The sequence below is a fragment of the Hemiscyllium ocellatum genome, chromosome 3, assembly GCF_020745735.1.
Source record: "Hemiscyllium ocellatum isolate sHemOce1 chromosome 3, sHemOce1.pat.X.cur, whole genome shotgun sequence".
NCBI lineage: Eukaryota > Metazoa > Chordata > Chondrichthyes > Orectolobiformes > Hemiscylliidae > Hemiscyllium > Hemiscyllium ocellatum.
This window is the reverse complement of record NC_083403.1, coordinates 19,086,945-19,111,669: the sequence shown is the minus strand read 5'-3', so window position 1 is coordinate 19,111,669 and position 24,725 is coordinate 19,086,945. Positions and strand designations below refer to the sequence as shown.

At 41.3% G+C, this 24,725-nt stretch overlaps 1 protein-coding gene across 1 annotated transcript in view; it reads right to left on the bottom strand.

Annotated features, from left to right (window-relative positions):
• mrps5 (mitochondrial ribosomal protein S5) overlaps nucleotides 1-24,725 on the bottom strand; it is a 139,816-nt gene that overhangs the window by 86,819 nt on the left and 28,272 nt on the right. The window contains exons 3-4 of the mRNA XM_060855883.1: nucleotides 15,778-15,903; nucleotides 14,892-15,125 (exon numbers count right to left, since the gene is read on the bottom strand). Coding sequence (XP_060711866.1) covers nucleotides 14,892-15,125; nucleotides 15,778-15,903 — 360 coding nt within the window. The remainder of the gene's footprint in view (nucleotides 1-14,891; nucleotides 15,126-15,777; nucleotides 15,904-24,725) is intronic.

Genomic DNA, 24,725 nt, shown 5'->3' with positions numbered 1-24,725 from the left:
CTGCAAGTATTGCTGAATATTGGACAAATAGCAAATATCCTCACATCTGACTTAATGAAGGAGGATGGTCATTGATGAATCAGCTGCAAATGGTTTGGCCTACTTTGATTAAATGTTCTGGAATAGGCTGTTATGGCACTGTGGTTACATTCTTTGCTCTGAACCTGGAGGTCCAAGTTCAAATTGTGCTTGCTCAAAGATTTAAAAACATGTTACAATCCTTTGAAATTTATTCCTCCTCCAACACTATCTTTCTTAGCATCCAACTACACTTTAAACATCCTGAATGGGTGTTTTTGCTCATCACATTAATTGAAACGTTTAAGTGGAAATTATTCTTCAAATCTGTGCTAAATTTATATTAAATTTCAATGCAGATCTTCAGATTTTCTGGCTGAATGTGAAGCAATACTGAAATAACTACACAAAGGCTGGTATCCCATCACCAAGTCACCCTTTACTTACACATGCACAGTACATGGGCTCTGACCGGCCAGCTTAAAATCAGTCCCGAGAATGAGGAGAGTCTCTGACTCTCCTGTTTTATTTTAGAGGCTCTGACTCTCCTGTTTATTTATTTTTTTTATTTTATTAAACAAAGTACAAAACAGTTTACAATAAACATTTACAGCTAGACAAGAGACAGCAATTTTACAAGGGAGAGGAGCAGCAAAGCTAGGCCCCAAACCCTATCGTTTGACCATTTTACAGGGAGATGAGGACAACGCTTAAATCCCAGTTCCACATTTAACAAGACAGTGACAATGACATTTGTACATTAAACAACATGGTTACATTCAGAAGTGCAGACAATACAGACCCAGCAAGCCCCCACCCCTCCCACCTTTCGACCACTCTAAGGCAGCCCGCCCCTACCCACCTTCCGGTTCTCGGTCCACCCCGTGCCCCTTCCGGTTCTTGGTCCGCCCTCACACACCTTTACTCTCCTGTTTATATCTGTCAGCCAGGGATCCCTGATTGGCCCAGATTGACAACCCCACTCAAACATTTCAGTCAATGAATTCAACCTGGTCTGGTTCCAGTCATGACATTCCTCCCCCACTAAGTCTGGAGATGTAGGCCCGTTCTTTCTCTTGTAGCCTCTACTCGGACATTTTCGCCTCAGGTCCAATTCCTCTGACTCGCACTCCAACACAGGCGGTGTGTACTGGACCATAGCCTGGCTGGTCTCGAGACAGTTTGTTCCTTTTCATCTGGCTAACAATACCGAAGTCGCATTCAGTCTCTGAAGTTTTCATGTTGCTAAACGGAGGGGGAGAACTCACATTTTCTGACAGCCTGTCTGTCTGTTCAGAGGGGTCTGGTATCGTTTGCTCCTGGCCAGTTGGTGTGGTAGCAGCTTTCAGGTGATTCACATTTTTGTTCAGAACTACCTCGCTGACCTGAACTTCACATGTCATGGAGTCTGACCACATGTCCACCTCGCCTCGTAGCCCTGTTGAGCCATCTCCTTGGTTCTTCCATCAAATCTCGTCCGCTGAAGTAAGCGGTTTCTCTCACTTAGAGAAAACATGTGGCTGGCATTGCCATTCTTGTGGCAGCTAAATTTAACCAGATGTTAAGGGTGACATAGCTTTGTCTTCGTTAGGTAGCCCTAACAGGGGTTTGCGGTCTGTTGCTATCACAAACTTATGTTTGTAAAAGGTATTGGTGGAACTACCTCACACCAAAGGTGAGCGCCAAATCTGAGCATATTTACATTTAGCATCAGCCAAAATCCAGGAAGCATATGCTATTGGGCATTCCTCTCCATAGGGCCGCTGGTGAACTGACACAACTGATACCGTATTGCATGTCAGCACCACCTCACACCTGGGATCAGAGTGGGCCAACACCTTAGATGACAATAATTGCTTATTCATTTCCCTAAAGGCTATTTCTTGGGTACCATTTCAAAGGCTAGCCCTTTTCAATAGCAGGTGTGGGGATGCAAAAGGTGGAGGCCAGGTTATCTGTGAATTTCCTATATTTTGTGCCTGTCAGCCGGGTGTCCCTGTTTGGCCCAGGTTAATAACCCTAATCAAGGATCTAGTCAATGAAATCTACCTGGTTCTTAATCACTAAACACTTACTGATACATTTGATCCAAACAAAATATTTTATGTGCACTATTCCCTAAATTCAGTTGTTTAAAACATCCATATGATTAGTCTTTGTGCTGGATGTTCTACCCTCTTTCCAAAACAAATCAAATCAGAATTTCACTGACAAACCTGTTGTGCATGCGGCTAAATTTCAGTGCAGAACCTCACCTTGTGAACCTCATTCCAAAGTCTGTAAAATTTCATCTTGTAGATTTAAGGAAAGGAATTGACAAAGTTAAATGAAAAAAAAACAATCTTTTGTTAAATCTTGTTCCTCAGCATCAGCAATGTGCATTTTGGGAAATGCATTTTCTTTTCAGAGGGGTAAAAATAGATTTTAAATTATCAGTGTGCAGACTTCAATCTTGATGAGGTCAGCCTTACTAGTTTTCTTTTTGCATGAATTTCCATAATTATTTGTCACTGCTTTAGACTACTAATTGCTCTTCTGTGTACCATCTCCAATGCTTTTTTGAGAGATTACAACTGACAGTTTCCAGGTACTTTTCCAAGCCCCTCTGCAATGTAATTCAATGTAGATTTATGATAATGAACAATGATGTATAATGTTTTACGTATGTCAACACCAGCTTTTAATTTGCCATCTATATGGATCATTGTAAAAGCAATCAACATCTTTCATCAAATCTCCTGCTCAAATTATGTTCATCAGCATTAGCTTAAATTGAGGCCCACTGTTAATTACCTTGTTAATAGTCACATAGATTAGATGCAATAGTGACCAACTCTGTCTGTGGACCATCATAAACATCCCTGTCCTACAAGATGTTTCTCACAAGCTATCTGAAACTTCAAATAAATGATGTGAAAGTAAATTCAAAAGAACTTCTTTATCTTCAATGGTGTTAGACTAGAATCAGTCTCTTAAATCCACACAAATGGTTATGAATGTTACTGCTGTACAGGTAATCCTCCAGCCTACATATGAGAAGAGTTTCCATTCTTTTACCTCCTGGCAGTGGGCTAATGGGCCTGTAGTTATTTGGGTCAGAATTATACATTTGGTTTGGTTTCAATTTATTAAATCTCACCAATAATTAACAAATCCTTCATGATGATTGTCAATGCCTTACAACATTCCTTCCCAAATCACCTTTACTATTCTATGTTCGTAATCTGGTCCAGGAGATTTATTCTCATTAAATCTCTTTAATTTGGGAATAATTCTACCACCCTAATTAAAAATGTGAATGTTTTATCAAACGCAATTAAGCATTTTGACTATATTGCCCGATTCTAATTCAGTTCCATTCACCTTATGGAAATTTGTCTTATGAAAAAGCTGCAAGTTGGACATGTGAGATGGTTTGAGTGTGCTCATTTGTGAAAGGAATGCAGTGTCTTACATAAAAGGCAGCATTGGGAAAATGAGAGCAAATTTCACTGAAGCATTTATTTTAAAAAATGGTATAAGTGACAATGCAATGAGAATCAGACTTTCGAGACATCTTTGTTTACCCCAAGTCATTTTCTTTTAATTTGTAAAGGCATAACTGGCTAGGCAAGCACACATCCCCAGTTGCCCAAACATTTAAGATGGTTGTGGATCTAGAGTCACATGTATTCGAGACCAGGTAAAGATTGCAGTTTCCTTCTATAAATGACATTAGTGAAGCAGATGGGTACTTCTGGCAATTGAGTAAAAAATGAGGTCTGCAGATGCTGGAGATCACAGTTGAAAATGTGTTGCTGGTTAAAGCACAGCAGGTTAGGCAGCATCCAAGGAACAGGAAATTCGACGTTTCGGGCATAAGCCCTTCATCAGGAATGAGGAGTGTGTGCCAAGCAGGCTAAGATAAAAGGTAGGGAGGAGGGACTTGGGGGAGGGGCGATGGAGATGTGATAGGTGGAAGGAGGTCAAGGTGAGGGTGATAGGCCGGAGTGGGGTGGGGGCGGAGAGGTCAGGAAGAAGATTGCAGGTTAGGAGGGCGGTGCTGAGTTGAGGGAATCGACTGAGACAAGGTGGGGGGAGGGGAAATGAGGAAACTGGAGAAATCTGCCGCATCTGCTCCCAGGAGGACCAGTTCCAACACCGCACAGCCCAGATGGCCTCCTTCTTCAAGGACCGCAGATTCCCCCCAAACGTGATCGACGATGCCCTCCACCGCATCTCCTCCACTTCCCACTCCTCCGCCCTTGAGCCCCGCTCCTCCAACCGCCACCAAGACAGAACCCCACTGGTTCTCACCTACCACCCCACCAACCTCCGTATACAACGTATCATCCGCCGTCATTTCCGCCACCTCCCAACGGACCCCACCACCATGGATATATTTCCCTCCCCTCCCCTACCAGCGTTCCGCAAAGACCACTCCCTTCGTGACTCCCTCGTCAGGTCCACACCCCCCACCAACCCAACCTCCACTCCCGGCACCTTCCCCTGCAACCGCAGGAAATGTAAAACTTGTGCCCACACCTCCTCCCTCACTTCCCTCCAAGGCCCCAAGGGATCCTTCCATATCCGCCACAAGTTCACCTGTACCTCCACACACATCATCTATTGCATCCGCTGCACCCGATGTGGCCTCCTCTATATTGGGGAGACAGGCCGCTTACTTGCGGAACGCTTCAGAGAACACCTCAGGGACGCCCGGACCAACCAACCCAACCACCCCGTGGCTCAACACTTTAACTCTCCCTCCCACTCCACTGAGGACATGCAGGTCCTTGGACTCCTCCACCGGCAGAACATAACAACACGACGGCTGGAGGAGGAGTGCCTCATCTTCCGCCTGGGAACCCACCAACCACAAGGGATGAACTCAGGTTTGCAGGGCAGGTGGTATTGACGTAAAGATCACACATGATCGTACTGAAGGGCAGAATGGTCTCTTAATTCTTATGTCTTATGTTTCCCCTTGAGGGGTAATCTACAATGAGTGGTCATAGTTTTAGGATAAAAGATAACAGATTTAAAAAGGAAGAATTACATTGCTCAAAAGGTTGTGAATCCGTGGAATTCACTGCCACACTGGTGGATGCTGGGACATTGAGCAAATTTAAAGGAGCAGATAGACAGATTTTTCATTAGTAATGGGTTGAAGAGTTAGGCTTCATGCAGAGACTCAAACAAACAGCTCTGCCAACCATCCAACCCAAACTTTGGATCCGCTCCGTGGATGACACCTTTGCCATCACTAAACAAAATAAACTAGAGGAAACCTTCAAGATCATCAATAATACCCTTACTGGCATAAAATCCACTAAAGAGGAAGAAAACAACAAACTGCCATTCCTAGATGTTGCAGTAAAGGGGAACTTCAAACCAATGTCTACAGGAAAACAACACATATAGACCAAATACTGAACTACAGAAGCAAATCATCCGAACACCCACAAACGGAGCTGCATTAGAACATTATTTCAATGAGCCACCACACACTGCAGCACTGAGAAACTAAGCAGAGCAGAGGAAAATCACCTATACAGTATATTCAAAAAGAACAGATACCCAATGAACACAGTCCACTGATTTTCAACAACAAACCCAATAAGCAGACAAAACACGTCCAGAAACCCTTGCCACTCTCCCCTACAAAGACATCTTGGAAATGACTGCCAGACTACTCAGACCCCCTTGGAATCATGGTAGCCCACCAACACACTAAAACAGCAGCTAATGAACTTGAAAGACCCTATACAGTCAACAAGCAAAACTAATGTCATTTAGAAAATACTTTGCAAGGACTGTAACAAACACTACATTGGATAAACAGGCAGAAAATTAGCCACCAAGATACGTGAACACCGACTAGCCACAAAAAGACATGACACCCACTCTCACTAGTATCTTTAGATTCAGATGAGGAAGGACACCACTTCGACTGGAGCAACATCCTAGGACTAGCCAAACAGAGACACGCGCGAGAATTCCTAGAAGCATGGCACTCCAACCGGAACTCTATCAACATACACATTGACGTGGATCTCATTTACCACTCCCCGAGAAAAAGAACAGGAAGTGATATCACCAGCTCAAGAAAACTTCAACACCACAAATAGAAAGCGGGCCATATCACCAGTGCTTCAGATCTCCAGCATTTCGCAGTGCAGTTCTTTGTTATATTGTAAATGGTGTCAGTGCTGACACTTTTGGAACTCCACATTTTTGGACGTTTTGGGCATAAGCCCTTCATCAGGAATGAGGCTTGTCACCCAAGGGGGCTGAGAGATAAATGGGAGGGGGGTGTGGGGCTGGTGGGAAGGCAGCTGAGAATCCAGTAGGTAGATGAGGTTGGGGGTGAAGGTGATAGGACAGATAGTTAGGAAGGAAGAAAGATGGATACCTAGGACAGGTTAAGAAGGCAGTGCTGAGTTGGAAGGTTGGATCTGGGATAAGGCGGAGGGAGCAGAAATGAGGAAACTGGCAAAATCCACATTTTCCCCTGCCACCGCAGGAATTGCAAAACCTGCATCCACACCTCCCCCTTACTTCCGTCCAAAGCCCCAAAGGATCCTTCCATATCCTTCAGAGATTTACCTGTACTTCACAATGTAATGTACTGTGTCCGTTGCTCTTGATGTGGACTCCTCTACACTGGGGAGACAGGACGCCAACTTGTGGTACGTTTCAGAGAACATCTCCGGGACAACCCCACCGCCACTTTAACTCTCCCACCTCCCCCACTCCGCCAAGGAAATGCATGTCCTAGGCCTCCTCTATCACCAAACCCTTATTACCCGGTGCCTGGAGGAAGAAAGCCTTGAGACCCTCCAATCACAGAAGATCAATGTGGATTTCTCAATTCCTCTCCTCCCACCTTATCCCAGATCCACCCTCCCACCTCGGCACCGCCCTCTTGACCCATCCATCTTCCTTCTCCCCCATCCACTCCACCCTCCTCCCCAACCTATCACCTTCACCCCCAACTCCAGCTACCTATCGCATTCTCAACTACCTTCCCCCAGCACCCACCTCCCCCTTTTCTCTCAGCCCCCTTGGGCAACAAGCCTCATTCCTGATGAAGGGGTCATGCTCGAAATGTCAATTCTTCTGCTCCTTGGAAGCTGCCTGACCGGCTGTACTTTTCTAGTACCACACTCTCAGACGTCACACGCACCTGAATGATGACCTAGAGATACATATGGTAATCAATTCTTAACTTCATGGGTGAGAAAATGAATAAATAGGAGTTTAGAAATATATGAGGAAGAGCACTTCACACTGAAATGATTGCTCATAGGTATTCCTTCTTAGCGAATCATGTTCAATTATAAATGTGTTCAATTACGTTCAATTTATAAAAGGCAAAAAATTTGAGATTGACATGACGTATGAGATGACTGAAGCAAACTAATATAAAAAACTGAAATTAAGGGAGAAAACTAGAGTATTTTAAGCCTTCAATCAATTTAGATTCCCATGTTCTCTAATTAATAATATTCCAATATGAGACATACTGAGCCTAAGTTGTTGTAATCATGATGTTGTGGTCTCAAGATATTGAACAGAATTAAATTATTTAAATTTGCTAGGAACATCAGCAAAGTAAATGTAACACCAACTTTACTCTTGTCACAATGAACAGGACACCTAAATACATAGCTAAATCTGTTTACCCTTCCAAATGAAATGCTGACTACACAAGAAAATTAGAACATGCACACATTTATAAAGCATCTTTTACATAGTGAATGAAAAAGTCATCTTAAAAGGAGAGTGTGTCAGAAAATATAACAAGCAAAACAAAACGGAGAAATAAGGACAAAATGTTTTTTGGAATAACTGCTCCTTTATTGAGGTATTTAGGTTTTGGAGTTAATTTCCTTAAACCCCAGAAGCAGCAATTACTGGATCCAGGGAGATAGATCAGTCTGAGACTGGTACAGTTGAGAACAGAAGAGAGTCAAACAGTCAGGGCAGGCAGGGACAAGGTAGGACTAATAAATTAAACTGCATTTATTTCAATGCAAGGGGCCTAACTGAACTCCGGGCATGGTTAGGAACATGGGACTGGGATATCATAGCAATTACAGAGACATGGCTCAGGGATGGGCAGAACAGGCAGCTTAACATTTCAGGATACAAATGCTTCAGGAAGGATAGAAAGGGAGGCAAGAGATGAGGGGAAGTGGTGTTTTTGATAAGGGATAGCATTACAGCTGTGCCGAGGGAGGATATTCATGGAAATACATCCAGGGAAGTTATTTGGGTGGAACTGAGAAATAAGAAAGGGATGGTTACCTTATTGGAATTGTATGACAGACCCCCCCCCAAAATTCAGAGGGAAACTGAGAAACAAACTTGTAAAGAGATCTCAGCTATCTGTAAGAATAATAGGGTGGTTATGGTAGGGGATTTTAACTTTCCAAACATCGACTGGGACTGCCATAGTGTTAAGGGTTTAGATGGAGAGGAATTTGTAAAGTCTGTACAATAAAATTTTCTGATTCAGTATGTGGATGTACGTACTAGAGAAGGTGCAAAGCTTGACCTACTCTAGGGAAATAAGGCAGGGCAGGTGACTGAGGTGTCAGTGGGGGAGCACTTTGGGGCCAGCGACCATAATTCTATTAGATTTAAAATAATGGAAAAGGATAGACCAGATCTAAACATTGAAGCTCTAAATTGGAGAAAGGCCAATTTTGATGATATTAGATTAGATTAGATTCCCTAAAGTGTGGAAACAGGCCCTTAGGCCCAACAAGTCCACACTGACCCTCCGAAGAGCAACTCACGCAGACCCATTCCCCTACATTCACCCCTGACTAATGTACCTAACACTACAGGCAATGTAGCACGGCCAATTCACCTAACCTGCACATCTTTGGGCTGTGGGAGGAAACAGGAGGACCCAGAGGAAACCCACGTAGACACAGGGAGAATGTGCAAACTCCACACCGACAGTTGCCAGATGTGGGAATTGAACCCAGATCCCTGATGCTATGAGGCTGCAGTGCTAACCACTCAGCCACCGTGCCGCCCCTAGGCAAACACTTTCAAAAGCTGACTGGGTGCAGATGTTCTCAGGTAAAGGGACAGCTGGAAATGAGAGGCCTTCACAAAACTAGAGTCCAGAGAAAGTATATTCCTGTAGGGTGAAAGGAAAGGCTAGTAGGTATAGAGAATGCTGGATGACTAAAGAAATTGAGGGTTTGTTTAAGAAAAAGAAGGAAGAATATGTCAGGTATAGACAGGATAGATCAAGTGAATCCTTAGAAGAGTATAAAGGAAGTACGAGTATACTTAAGAGGGAAATCAGGAGGGCAAAACGGGGACATGAGATAGCTTTGGCAAATAGAATTAAGGAGAAACGAAAGAGTTTTTACAAATACATTAAGGACAAAAGGGTAAGTTGGGAGAGAATAGGACCCCTCAAGGATCAGCAAGGCAGCCGTTGTGTGGAACCACAGAAAATGGGGGAGATACTAAACGAATATGTTGCATCAGTATTTGCTGTGGAAAAGGATATGGAAGATATAGACTGTAGGGAAATAGATGGTGACACCTTGCAAAATGTCCAGATTACAGAGGAGGAAGTGCTGGATGTCTCGAAACACATAAAGGTGAATAAATCCCCAGGACCTGATCAGGTGTACCCTAGAATTCTGTGGGAAGCTAGAGAAATGATTGCTGGGCCTCTTGCTGAGATATTTGTTTCATCGATAGTCACAGGTGAGGTGCGGGAAGACAGGAGGTTGGCTAATATGGTGCCAGTCTTTAAGAAGGCTCGTAAGACAAGCCAGGGAACTTTAGATCAGTGTGCCTAATGTCGGTGGTGGGCAAGTTGTTGGAGGGAATCCTGAGGGACAGGATGTATATGTATATGAAAAGGCAAGGACTGATTAGAGATAGTCAACATGGCTTTGTGCGTGGGAAATCATGTCTCACAAACTTGATTGAGTTTTTTGAAGAAGTAACAAAGAGGATTGATGAGGGCAGAGCAGTAGATTGATCTATATGGACTTTGGTAAGGCGTTCAAATGGTTCCCCATGGGAAACTGGTTAGCAAGGTTAGATCTCACAGAATAAAGAGAGAACTAGCCATTTAGATGCAGAACTGACTCAAAGGTAGAAGACAGAGGGTGGTGGTGGTGGGTTGTTTTTCAGATTGGAGGCCTGTGACCAGTGGAGTGCCACAAGGTGCTGGGTCCTTTACTTTTTGTCATTTACATAAATGATTTGGATGTGAGCATAAGAGGTACAGTTAGTAAGTTTGCAGATGACACCAAAATTGGAGATGTAATGGACAGTGAAGAAGTTGCCTCAAATTACAACAGGATCTTGATCAGATGGGCCAATGGGCCGAGAAGTGGCAGATGGAGTTTAATTCAGATTAAATGACTGATGAACACCATATGCTTCTTTTTGATAATATTTAAGAGTTTTCTTGTTCTTTTGGCCTGAGACTGCACTTTGTAAAGCTCTTTTCTCCACCTAGCTTACCCTTAGAATCCTTCTTAAGCAGCCGATTTTCTTCCTTTGCTCTGTACGAATGCGCTACGATTCACTTTTCTTTTTATTTGTTAATGGGATGAAAGCACCATTGCCAAGGCCATCATTTATTGCCCATCATCCATTACTCTAAAAAAGGTGGTAATCCACTTTCTTAAACCTGTAATGATACGTTGGCTTTATGAGATGTATTTCGTCCTGTGGTTTTTTTGTTTTCTGAAGCAGTTTTGAGCCATAGTTGCAGAGTGGTCTCCTCCAAGTCAATAAACAAAAGTGAGGCCTCACTTTTTAAAAAAACGCTGGAAAAAAAGTAGCATGAATGGGCAGAACCAAGGTTTTAGTTTAGCTTTCAGTAGTTGGTGGGTTTTGAAGTTGGTTGTGGAACCTGCTACATCTTTCTCTGCTACAGGTAAAATCTTGGGCTCTCTCTCCGCTGTCAGAATTGCATTCCAGACAATCTCTTTTACTGACTTTGCCCAAGGGTGCATTCATGGGATGCTACTATATTGGAACAGTTGCTGTTTAGTAGTCAAATACTCTAACTCTACTGAAAATGTTGACCGAATAATAAAGTTAAAATGCAAATTTTAAAAATTGCATTTTAACTATAGGATAAGAATAAAGAGTGTTTTGCTAAAAGCCATGTAGTATAACCAAATTACACAGCACCTTACACTGCCTTCAAAATAAAAAAAGGGCCTAGGCGATCTCCTTGATATGTTTGAAGAGGGCCTGGTCTGGTCCACAACCAACCAATGCAATTCTTGGAGTGTGGAGGCTGTTCGAAAGGGAGTTCCAGGACTCCCTTGCAGTTGATATGATTCCCAAGGCACCTGCTATCTCTTGATGATTCCTGATGCAGGGCTTTTGCCCAGAATGTCAATTTTCCTGCTTCTCAGATGCTGCCTGACCTTTTGTGCTTTTCCAGCACTACTCTGATCTTGACCTGTTAAACCCCCCCCCCCTCCCCCAATCCTTCTAGGCTGTAGAGGCTGTGGATTTCAAAAATGCTGTTAAAGGAGCCTTGGGAGTTTCTGCATCTGCAGATGGAACACACGTCTGTGACGAAGGGTGGGAATGTTGGAAGTAATGCGAGGGATGCAAACCAAATGGGCTGCTTAGCCCTGGATGACAGCAAATGTCTCGAGAGTTGTTGGAACTGCATCCATCCAGGTAAGTGGAAAATATTCCACCACACTAAGTTGTGCCTTGGGCACTGGAAGGACAGAACGTGAGTTACTCTCCTGCTCTTGAAGCCACAGTTTTGATACAGCTGGTCCAGTTTTTCTTCAATGGTAACCCCATAATGTTGACAGCAGAGTATTCAGTGATGGTAATGCCTTGAAATGTTAAAGGACAATGGATAGATTCTCTCATGCTGCAGTTGGTCATTGCTTGTCGGTAGTGTGATGTGAATCAGGGAAGCGATGGACTAGTGGTATTATCTCCTGTATCCATTCCCTTAAGTACACCTTCGCTATAGAAGATAAAAATGAGCACAAGACAGAATGCAGCCTAGCTTAGAATTTTTTTTTGATTTAATTTAATGATTGGAAAACATTCTTACATTGGATTGTTGTTTCCCAATTCCAGTAAATATTTCTGATTAATTGAAGACCTTTCCAGTCAAATTTGATGTCTTCTGCAAAACCTGTATAGGATACTGATTAGAGATCAGCTGGAGTGTTGTTTACATTTCTGGGCATCACATCATATAGAAGATGAGCATGCACTGGTGACACCATACGGAATTGGTCTACAAGAATGGCTCTACGGATAAGGAACTTCAGTTATCAGAATAGATTGAAGCAGATGGGACTGGCTTCCTTAGAGAGAAGGCAGCTAAGAGGAGATCTGATCAAGATTTTCAAGCAGGTTTGATAAAGCAAATAAGGAGAAATGGTTCCCGCTCATAAAAGGAACAAGAATAAGAGAGCATGGATTTAAAAGTAATCAGCAAAAGCAAAGCTGAAGTGAGGAAAAACATTTTCACTCAGCAAGTAATTACTGAACATCTACACTATCTACAATATGACCTAATTTGTGTCATTAGCAAACTTGGAAGTGTGACATCCTGCCAATCCTACCCATTATCTTTATTTTGTCTCACCTGCAACTCAACCACTTTTCCAGCATCATCAGTAGCCTGTCCTCAATTCCATGGGCTTCTACTTTTGTTAGCAATTTCGTTTAATGGACTTGATAAAATGCCTATTGGAAGTCCATATAAATAACATCCATAGACATACCCCTGTCCATTACCTTAATCACTATTCCAAAATTTCAATGACATTTGTCAGACTTGTCACGAATCCATAATGACTCTTTCTAATTATCTGTAAACTTTCAAATTGTTCAGTTACATCCTTATTATAGACTCCAACTATTTCCCCATCACAGACGAAAGGCTAACTAGTCTGTAATTCACAGATATACTTTTTTTTTAAAAGAAATAAAAGAGGAAGAATAACGGGCAATTTTCCAAGCTAGAGGGATGACTCCTGTATCTAGGGAATACGGAATGGTATTTTAGGATACGGAATGCACTGCTTGGATGCGTAGTGGAAGCATTTGAGGGGGCACTGAATTATTATTTGGACAAAAAGAGTATGGGGAGAAAAAAAAACAGGAGATTAGTACTAGCTAATGATACTCATTTAACAAGCTGGTGCAGAAAGGATGGGCCAAATGGCCTCCTCCAATGTCGTAACAATTCTGCGATTGTAGAATTTTTGAGAGATGCGTTATCAAAACATCTATATAGTCAGTAAAGCTAGGTAGATGTTGTTTTGCATAAAAATTGTTGCTCTTTGCCAAGGGTTTCAGAAAATAAATGGTTTCATGATCCTTTATCTTTTACAAAACCAGTGTTTGAAATCTCACTTTATTTTCTCTCTAACACTTGTCATTAGGATGGAGGACAATCCTTATGCATAAATCATTAAGCTAACTGAATTGGATTTCTTTGACAAAACAATAAAAACAGTATTAAAGAGATCTTCTATGATAATGACAGAGTTGTTGATCTTGTTGACAACAAGAATTGGTTAGTATGAGAGCTTCTAGGTCTCCTATTGCTTCCATAAGTTATTTTCTCATTTCATCCAACCCCTTGTTTTCCCACTTACGTGATATGGTGCAAGGCAGCAAATTCTGTGCCAGTGTTCATATTTACAAAAGCTCTCACACATTGTACAAAAAGTACCCCTCAACTTGATCTAATAAGGAATCACAGCACGTTTCAAGCAATGTTACAGACAGTGATACTCTTAAAAATATATATGAGACCCCACAATTTTAACACATTGCCCGCATTCTCCACTCACTTTAGGGAGGCATGGTGGCTCAGTGATTAACACTACTGCCTCACAGTGCCAGGGACCCAGGTTCAATTCCAGCCTCGGGTGACTGTCTGTGTGGAGTTGGCACATTCTCCCCATGTCTGCATGGGTTTCCTCCCACAGTCCAAAGATGTGCAGGCTAGGCGAACTGGCCGTGCTAAATCACCCATACTGTTCAGCGATGTGTAGGTAGGAGCATTAGTCAGGGGTAAATATAGGATGATAGGGTAGAAGAATAGTTCTGGGTGGGTTACTCTTTGGAGGGTCGCTGTGGTCTTATTGGGCTGAAGAGCCTGTTTTCACATTGTAGGAATTCTAATTGTCAAAGAGACAGCTTATATCTTAGTACACGTGCAAAGCAGAGTAAATTTGAAGAAAGAGGAACACTGACAGCTTCCCACCAAGCAACCTTTCAGCTGAGTAGAGTGTGGAAGGACAAAAAAATAGCAATCTTAGGTTTTATGAAGACAGAGCAGACCATTTAGCATTAAATGGCTCAACAATTGATTGGTGTGCATAAACTATAGGAAAGTGGTTGGAAGTGCTAGAGAATCTTACATTTATTCAGAAATTCCATTGCAGTGTTATCACAAACATTTCAGCAAATCAAAGTGTAGGTTGCATGTCTTCAAATAAATATGGTTTAACGTGTTACTCACTGAATCAGCAATCACTTTAATATTCACATTATTACAAATGCACCATTAGGTACTGGCCCTGACTATCTAAAAAATAAATAACAGCCACAAAAAAGTACCAGTCACTACAGTCAAAGTCCTTTGCACCAATACAGACTATTTGGCATTTGACTGGAATTGGCTAAGCAGCAGTAGATTCTGAATCAGAGATACAAAACCAATAGCTACATTTTGGTAGCTCCTGAACGGTCAGATCAGATAAAATATTAAACCAAAGTGCTGCATCTCTGGGTTGGAAGAATGAGTTCACTTCATGAGGCAGACCATCTCGCCTTTCTTAGTAACAGTTATTTTTGCTACTGTTTGACAAAGGAACATATCATCCTCTCACCTCCATTAGGACCAGGGTCAGGGGGGCCCAGACTGACACCACCCCAGGAGTTTCCGGTCCAGCCTCTTTCTCTTTTGATTTTTGTTTTCCTTCTCCTATCCCATTCCTCTCGTTCTCTTAGGGCTTCAGCCTGCAAAACTTCCTGCTGGGATTGGTCACGTTTTCCAATTGATTGAATCATTCCACTTTTCACAACAGGAGCATTTAAACCAGGCCAGAGGAACCCAGCTCGTCCTAAAACCAAAAAAAAGTTTTAACATGTTACTTCTACTGTGTTCAGCCAAGGTTAGAAACACCTAGAGATTACCAGGAATTGTATGAATATAGGAACTTTCAAGATGCAAACTTTCACATCATGCTTCCTCTGGAAATTACCTTCTTTTAAAAAAAATACAAAACTTTCACATTGCAAAACTACAGACTTTTCTTTTCTCACATTTACTCTTCTTTCAGTTTCATGAATGCCCAACTAATCAGGCCTCCATTTCCTATTTCACCTTCTGTTTGTAACAACTAATGTGTGTTTTTGGATGAAATGGAGTGTTTATTGAAATAAATTGAATGCTAACAGGTATGATTTTATTTAATGCTGGCCATTTTAAGATCTATTCTATGGCGACCATCTACTAAAAACACAGGATGGTCAATATCCTTCTAAATTTTCCTATATTTACTTGCAATTTAATAAGAATGACTTTATCACATTACTTTCAGAAACAATGTCTGGTCGGCATGGACAGGTTGGCCCGAAGGGTCTGTTTCCATGCTGCATATCTCTATGACTCTAATCGAGACAAAGGCTCAATGTCAGCTGCTAATATTGCATACTGGCACAAGGCATTGAACAGTCCTTGACTATGGATTTGTACATGGTGCAGTTACTTACCTTCACCGATCATCTGGCCTCTATTCAAATCTTTCTTCATCTTCCTTTTAGTTCGTTTACCTCTGCCCTTTCGTGCTCCAGCACCGTATTCTGCCAGTACGCCACGCCATAATTCGTCTGCTGTCACTGTTGAGATAAAAAATTTCCCGTGGTGAACAAAGCCATGAATATCAATAGTTGATCGATTGCAATCAGAGGTTACCGCCATACAAATAAAATTAATTCAACAAAATCTTTGTTGAAGTCCTAACGCTGAGTTAGATGCAGACATTGATTGCAATACTGAGTATGCAAATCAGTACTCCAGGCACTTAAATAGTTCAATTTTTGCCTTGACAAGTGAAAGCATGACGTACTATGTGCCTTGGAATGAATGAACTCATCAACACGTTTTACCCAACAAAGGTTCAGCCACTTTCATTGTATTGGAATCAAGGGAAATAAAGCAAATGAAAATTTAAAACAATTTTTTTATTGTCGATCTTCAAAGTAGAAATATTTAATCATTAAATAGTCAACATTCTATTATATAGAAAAGTTATTTTCCCAATGTGCTCTAATCATAAAAGGAACCAACAGTACTCTCATTGGAGCAACAGGATAGGGGTTTACAAGATAATTAAAGAGCTGGATTGCTTGCCTTTCTCTACAATAAACCTTTATCTGTCCAGATTGGATCTGTGTCTGACAAATCAAAACAATAAAACTGCATATCAGTGTATTGTCGCATGGCCAAATAAGTATAACATATTGTTATAACACTGAAGGTCCTTTGAGTACCAAGCAGAACAAGAACAAACATTCATCAGACTGTCCATCTGCTCGCACCTGTTCCTGCTCACCACCAGCTTGACAGACATTCCAGCTTCTTTCAATAAGCATACAGCGAGAGGTCAAAAGTATAAGAATCAGAGCTCCAAACTGTGTTTGTTCAAGTGCTCACTGTTAAGGGCACAGTGGTGCGTCATTTTTGTCAATGGTGGCTGCTCTGATGTGCAGTTGAATGGAGCATGTGTTGTACGTGTGGTTAACAACAATTGCTAGTGGTACAGTCTGGGGGCAGGAGTGGGGCAAGGGTAAGGGCCTGTTTCCATTCTAAGTAATCTACTCTAATAAAAAACTTTTCTTGTTGTTATGATAGGTGTGTAGTGGATATTCCAGGAGTGATGCATCTGGCCGACCCACTTAGCTTTAAACAAAACAGAACTTATTTGCAAGATTATCGAATGAAACACAAACAAGAGAGAGAACAGAATACAGAATAACTTAACTATTTAAAATCCCATTTGACTCTATTACAACTTAATGATGCTGTTCCACGTTCCTGCAACAAATCTCCATAAACACCTATTGGCAAAGAAGGTAAAAATCAAACACAGGGTCTTACAGGAGAGAGAGAGATTCAGCATGGAACACCTACTTCCATTTAGCTGTTTCTTCTGGATTGCTAGCTAACAACTGGCCAGCAGCTCTGCCCAGCTAGACTGCCGAAAACCCAAAACAAGTCAGAGAAAAATGGAGCTGGGAGAACGGTCTCCTCCCCTTTCATTATATAACTTTTTTTCAAATGCAAAAGTTGATAAACACAGACATCACGACAACTCTGCCTCATATAACACTTCTGAAAAAAAACCCAACCTTTTTAAGGATCAGCATTGGCACATGGCTTAATAGGATTTATTTTTTAAAAAATACAAAACTGAACATTACAACACGAACACAAATACTACAGGACCTGAGAAATTTCAACATGCCCTAATGATTGAATTGAGAGAGTCATAGAGATGTACAGCACAGAAACAGACTCTTCAATCCAACTTGTCCATGCCGACCAGATGTCCCAACCTAATCTAGTCCCATTTGCCAGCACTTGGCCCATATCCCTCTAAATTCTTCCTATTCATACAACCAACCAGATGCCTCTTAAATGTTGCAATTGTACCAGCCTCCACCACTTCCTCTGGCAGTTCATTCCATACACGCACCACCCTCTCTGAGTGGAAAAAGTTACCCCCCTCAGGTTCCTTTAATATCTTTCCCCTTTCACCTTAAACCTATATCCTCTAGTTCTGGACTTGCCCCACCCCAGGGAAAATACCTTGCTATTTATCCTATCCATGCCCCTCATGATTTTATAAATCTTTATAAGGTCACCCCTCAGCCTCTGATGCTCCAGGTAAAACAGCTCCAGCCTGTTCAGCCTCTCCCTGTAGCTCAAATCCTCCAACTCTGGCAACATCCTTGTAAATCTTTTCTGAACCCTTTCAAGTTTCAAAATATCCTTCGGACAGGAGGGAGACCAGAATTATACAGAATATTCCAAAACTGACCTAACCAGTGGGTGGCACCGTGTTGCCTCACAATGCCAGGCGACTGCCTGTGTGGAGTTTGTACATTCTCCCAGTGTCTGCCTGGGTTTCCTCCGGATGTTCTGGTTTCTTCCCACAATCCAAAGATGTGCAGGTCAGAACTAGCCATGCTAAATTGTCCCATAGTGTTAGGTGCATTAGTCAGGGGTATATATAGGGTAGGGAATGGGTCTGGGTGGGTTACTCTTCCGAGGGTCGGTGCGGACCTGTTGGGCTGAAGTGCCTGTTTCCATACTGTAGGGAATCTAATCTAATCTAATCCAATCCAATGTCTTGTACAGCCACAACATGACCTCCCAACTCCTATACTCAATGCTCTGATCAATAAAGGGAAGCATACCAAATGCGTTCTTCTGCGACTGTACTTTCAAGGAACTCCGATCCTGCACTCCAAGGTCACTTTGTTCAGCAACACTCCCAGGACTTTATCATTAAGTGTATAGGTCCTGCTCTGATTTGCTTTTCCAAAATGCAGCACCTTGCATTTATCTAAATTAAACTCCATCTGCCACTCCTCTGATTAAAGAATTACAGATCCAAGGCCCTTGCTGCACCTTGGAAGAAAAGACTTCATGACTTTTCCCAATGCACCTCTGCAACAGTTGCACCAAGGTTTAGTGTATTTCTCAGCAATGTTGTCTTAGTCCTTGCAACATACCAGTCTCTAACATACAGTAGAGGACACTATAGGAGACTGGCCTCTTTTTACGTTTGTGATTCCATATAAAGAAGAATTAATAATGATGCACATATCCACATATTAGAATAGAAATAAGAGGGGAGTCCAAAAGGGATAAAATTTGCAGAGGTGCATACAGGAATCACTAAACAAAACAAAGAATCGCAGACACTGCAAATCTGAAACAAAAGCAGAAATTGCTAGAGAAACTCAGTAGGTCAGACAGCATTTGTAGAGAAGAACAGAGTAAAGATTTCTTCAGAATAGACTGTAGCTCCAGAAAAGGTGTTATATTTGCTGAAGTCAGATTTGGAGGGTGACTCCTTGTTTATATTTAAGGCTATGTAGACAGAATGTTTTATGATAGGGGAATTGAGTTATAGGGAAACAGCAGTAAGGTTGACATTGGAAATATCGATCAGTCAAGATTCTACTGAATAACGGAACAGACCTAAGGAGCCGAATAGCTTACACGCCTGTGCATTTTCTTACAGATCTTCCAGTCAGATCCTTCCTACGTAGCCAGAAACACACTCCCTCGACACATTACCCTTGAGGCAGCTGTGGTGGTTAACAGAATATTGTTTACCTTCATGTGGATTGTGTCTTTGCTGAGGTCTGGAGAGTGATGCAGTGGTTTGCAGTGAGGATCACCTCAAGCAGCTTCACGATCATGGACTCTGTGCTCTATAAGTCTAGTTTAAAACTAAACTCCTTACATTGAAAATCTATTTCTTAATAGTTCTATGACACATTTCTGGAACAACTGCTGTATGCAACTGGTTCAGCCAAGACTTCTTCTAACTAGCCAAAGTGAAACCCAAAAGCTATTTACTAAGCCACAAGTATTTGCCCTAATCAAAAAAGATGTAAATCTGATCTTCTAATCTGAAAGTCCAACGTGTCATTGTTTAACCTGACTGCTTGTAAAGATTTACCTGAAAACAGAACTCTATCACATACAAAGAACTCTTAAAAACAAATAATCAGAGAGAACCCACCATTGCTACTGAAAGACTTACAAGTTAATCATTAAACCTCTTCTTTCACATAGAAATAATTCAAAATCAAAATGAAATGTTATTAAACTATATATAAATCACACATCTGCCAACTGTTACTTGCCCACCCCCTCAGTTGGTTGCAACACGATTAATTAAAAAGGATCCCTTGCTTATGAATGGATATCTTTTTTCCAGATCTCGATGAATCCATACTTTAAATGAAGCCAATTTAACCAGACTTGCTTAGTAACTCATAAGATTAAGTTTAATTGAATACATAAACTAATGAGAATCGATCAGAGAAGTTGTAGCTGTTCTCCCTGAAAAGGAGGAAATCTGTAAGTGGTTTTTAAAATCATGAGTTCCCTTTCATAAAAAGGCAAAAGAATGAGAGGCCATAGGTTTAAAGTAACATACAAAGGAATCAGTCAATGAATATTTAATAGAGATTTAAATTTATTTATTTAATATACTGTCACTTGTACCTAGATATAGTGATGAGTGGATAGTTGAATGCTATGAAAACTGCAGTGGGGTGACTAATAGCACAGTCAGTTTCACAACCTTCAGTTTTGCAGACTGCTTAAAATTCTATAATTCTGATTTTTTTCTGAATCCAGCTTCCAGGGCGAGGCAGCAACCTTTTGTTGTCCCATTTCCTTTAGTCCGATTTACAGCATTCAGAACTTTTATCTGCAGCACAGGGCGACTAGAGAGTAGCTCTTTGACTGACCTTCATAGCATGCTAATACTCAAAGGCCAAGCTGGTGCGCATGAGAACGTTCAGTTTCACATGAACACTTCATTGCGGTTAAAACTGGTTTTTCAAATCCCTATCCTTGTGCATTCTTCGAAGGGAAACAACCAAGATATGCCTACAGTTCGAGATCTAAATCACAGAGGGTTTTCAGCCCTTTGTTATTTCAAGTGACTCGATTTCTGAAGTTTCCTTGATCATAGTCGTAATATTCGGTAGATCTCTATCTCCAGACAATTGCTTCATTTACATCTGCGTCCACTTTGAGCTATATCATCCCTCTTTAAAAAGAAAAGCACATTTTGGAATTACAAGTTAAATACGTCCAAAGGTCTTCATGGGACAGAACCCTGATCACAAAAATCCTACTTAAAATTATGTGTTCCGTACGGCTAGGAAACCTGGAATATACAAACAAAAACTGAACACTGCCAGACTCAATAGAAAGTGTGATTATAGAGTAGAGGTAGCTGATAACTTAAAAACATTTTAGTACAAAGACAATCAATATCTTCACAGTTTTTTGTTCAGATTCATCCAGGTATCAGTTTGGGTTGAAGGATTGTTAACACCTCCATATGCATCATGAGAGGATTAGCACCAAATTATGCTAGAGCATTTCTTTTCTAAATTGATGAACCCTATCAAAAAGAGAGAAAATCAGGCAGGACTTGGAATTGGAGATCTGAGTTGCAAATGCAAATCAAATGCCTCCCAGGATAATAATATAGCTTTTCCTTAAAGAGAATTAGCATTTTTCAGGCCAGAAGTCATTTCCTCCACATAGCAACTTCCAATCATTCATTTAATCTATCCATAAAACTCATATCTTCAAAAGGTTAGAAATATAGCTCATTTATATTTTAACATAGTTCAGTGAAAATCATTGAGAGAAAGATTTCTGCAGGCTATTGGTTCACAGTTCATAAAATCACGGAAGGCTACCAAGAGTGCAGAGGCAATAAAATAATTGAAACGATCGGTGCATCTAAATATTCTGCAATTTTTCTTTAAAATGAAAACCTCCATTGGGAAAATCCAACGACAAAAAGAAATTGCAGTAAAGTGGGGTCAGATCAAATGGCAGAGTTTTGTGCATATATCTCCTCCCTATGCAAGGCTCACTCAATTTCTGATTAACGCAAACATAGTTGCTAAAAATCAATGATTGTCCCCTTCTGTACAGGTCTGCACACTGTACTGAGCAGCATGAAACCGGACACCTGTTTAATAATAGACAAAGCAAAGAACAATTTGTTGCTTTCAGTTTTGTTCCAGGATAAAAATGATCTGAATTGTTTTTTTAAACTGTTAAGCGTGAAAGTGTCAAACATCAACATCAATGCTGGGAATGTGGAGCAACAGCGAGGTCACTGATATTGCAGCATCCATCTTGCCACTGGATTTTGCAGAGGCAGCACTGATGATATTTTTCTCGGGATTCGAGGTGTCCACTGTACCTTATCAATGCCTCCAATGCATAAAGAAAGCCAGCTAACACTGCTGCACTGCAGACTAAGGAGTTGCCAGGTTTGAGATTTTGTCTCAACCATCTCACTGGACGTAGCTAAAGGCTGATTTGATTTTTGTTGTCACACATATCTACATGTGGCAAAAAGTTTGGTTTTGTGCGCGCAGTACAGGCAGGTCTTAACATACAATGACATACAGATCATAGGACATTTAGACATAGAAGGTTACAGGTGCACAAGTTGTGCACAAAAACAAGAATAACAGTAGGATTTGAAATTTGAACAGTCCACTCAGCAGTGAAATAAAAGCAGGGAAGAAGCTGTTGTTCAGTTCTTTAGTTTTGTTGACATTGAGGGAAAGATGGTTACCTTTCTCCACTACACTAAGCATTTTCACCTGCTTCCTGCATTCTGACTCATCATTGTTTGTGGGGTTGGCACACTGGATCACTGATACGTTTTATAGTTGATGCCTCCTCTCACTGAGAAGTGCTTCAAGAATAGGCAAATTGATCCACATTTTCCAACAGCCCGCTACGTAATGCAATTGTAGGGAACCAGCATTGTGTAACAAGCAAGTATAGGAGCTTGGTCTTCCAGATATATGATCTTGCAACCATGAATACACTGATAATGGTTTGGAGCTTGGCCTCAGAATGTGTTATATGCATGTTGTCTGCATACGGTAACTCAATGAAAACAGTTTGGACAATTTTGGTTTGGGGGTGAAGGCAAAACAAAGGTTGAATTGCTTCCAGCTCATCCTGTAGACTTGCTTGACTTACTGGGGAAATTCATGGATCTGGGATACAGTGCTGCAGTGAGGAAGATGGAAAAGAGCATTGATGTAGCCTTGCCTAACATCAATTTACACATGTACGGGGCTGTAGTGGACCCATTATTGGGAATCCTGGCTTGCAGCATGCAGAGGATAGTGATGAATTTCTGCAGACGCCCAAATTCAAGGAGGAAACTATATTTTTTTCCTTCATGAGGTCAAAGGAGGTCATGTACAAAGGCAGCACTCTGCAAATTTCTTGCACTCAGCTTATTGTGAAGACCATGTCCACTATGCTTCTTAATAGGTGGAAAATGTATCGAGATTCCAGGTGGGGAGAAGGCAATTGATCAGAACTCTTGCAGTAACTTTTCCTGTGTCAGACTGTCGGGCAGAAGCTTATAGATGGATACACCTTTTGTGGTGTTTACTACAATGGATCTCCACTCCTTTATGAAAACGATCACAATCAAACACCTTGAAGATCTCCTGGCACGTTCTCCTCTTCCCAGATGAGAGAACGGAGGTCACCCATTCACGTCCAAAGTACTGCTTTGCTGCGTTTTAATATTTTGATGAAGAGTTCTTCTGCCATGAGCTTTCATCTGTCAGATAGCCATTTCAAACTTACGTTGGGTTGGGGCTGTGCCTAGTCTTTAGATTTAGGTTTTATTGTCACATACTCTTGTACCCCGTACTTGAGCATATCGTGAAAAGCGTACAATGTTGCCACACGCCACCATCTTAGGTACAAAAGTTTAGTTTCAGAAACAGAAAAATAAATAAGTTAAAAAAGTGCAGCACTTACACAGTCTTCCTAGTATAAAACTGGTAAAATAAAGAAATTTTAAAAAATCAAAAATAACAGTCCTTTCTTAAGCATGGGCCTGCAGATGCTCCGAGCTGCGCTTTCCCCAATGTTCATGAGATGTGGGTTCATTGGTTGGATCTGCATTTACTGCCCATTCCTAATTGCCACTTGATTGGAGTAGCCTCTTAAAGCCACTTCAGAGGGCAGTTAAGAGACAATCACATTGCTGCTATTCCGAGTCATATGTAGGTCAGACCAAGCAAAGGGATGACAGGGCCACTTTCTTCCACCTGGTCAAGCATTGGAACCTGCTTATCAATAGAAATATTCATATCACTTACGTCAGAAAGGAGTTGCCTGATGTGGGTTGTATCTCCAACCTTACCTTAAGATAGCAACAGCAGAAACGCTGCCATGGGAAAAATCAATGTCAATGGTGTCAAGGTCTCTGAAGACAGGCTGACCTCATTCGAGCTTCACAAGAATGCTCAACAAGCAGCAAGTATGAAATGCCCATAGTGTCTGATCTATCCCCGAATTCCATCATAATCAGTCCTTGCAACGACACTCAATTTTTTTTCTAGGAACCATCAAGACTGGCTCACCAAAAATATTAACCAAAGGTATTAGATTGTACCTTGTTGAAACCAATATATGGGGCAGTAAAGAAAACACATCAGAATCTTTGGATGCAACAGAAAGTTAACTATTCTGTCTAAATTGCAGGTAAATTAGACCTGTACAATTCTGGATACTACATTTCAAGGAAAGAATGCAGCCTCACAAAATAGGAAAGAACAAGACAAATAATCTGCTATGAAGGCAGAGTTACTTTGTGTTTGAAAGGTCTGAGCTTCATGACGCTGGATAAACTCAAAGCAAAAGATTTAGAAAGGCCGTCCCAGAGTGTTTCATGGCTGATGAAATTCTCTTGTAAACTCTACTACAATGTAGGAAAATGCATTTGCCAGAAGGTTCCACAAACAGCTCCAAAATAAATGACAAGATATACACTGGTTTTACGGCGATCATTGAGGGCTAAAACTCGAAGGGTCTTCCTGCTTTTCTTTGTATCACA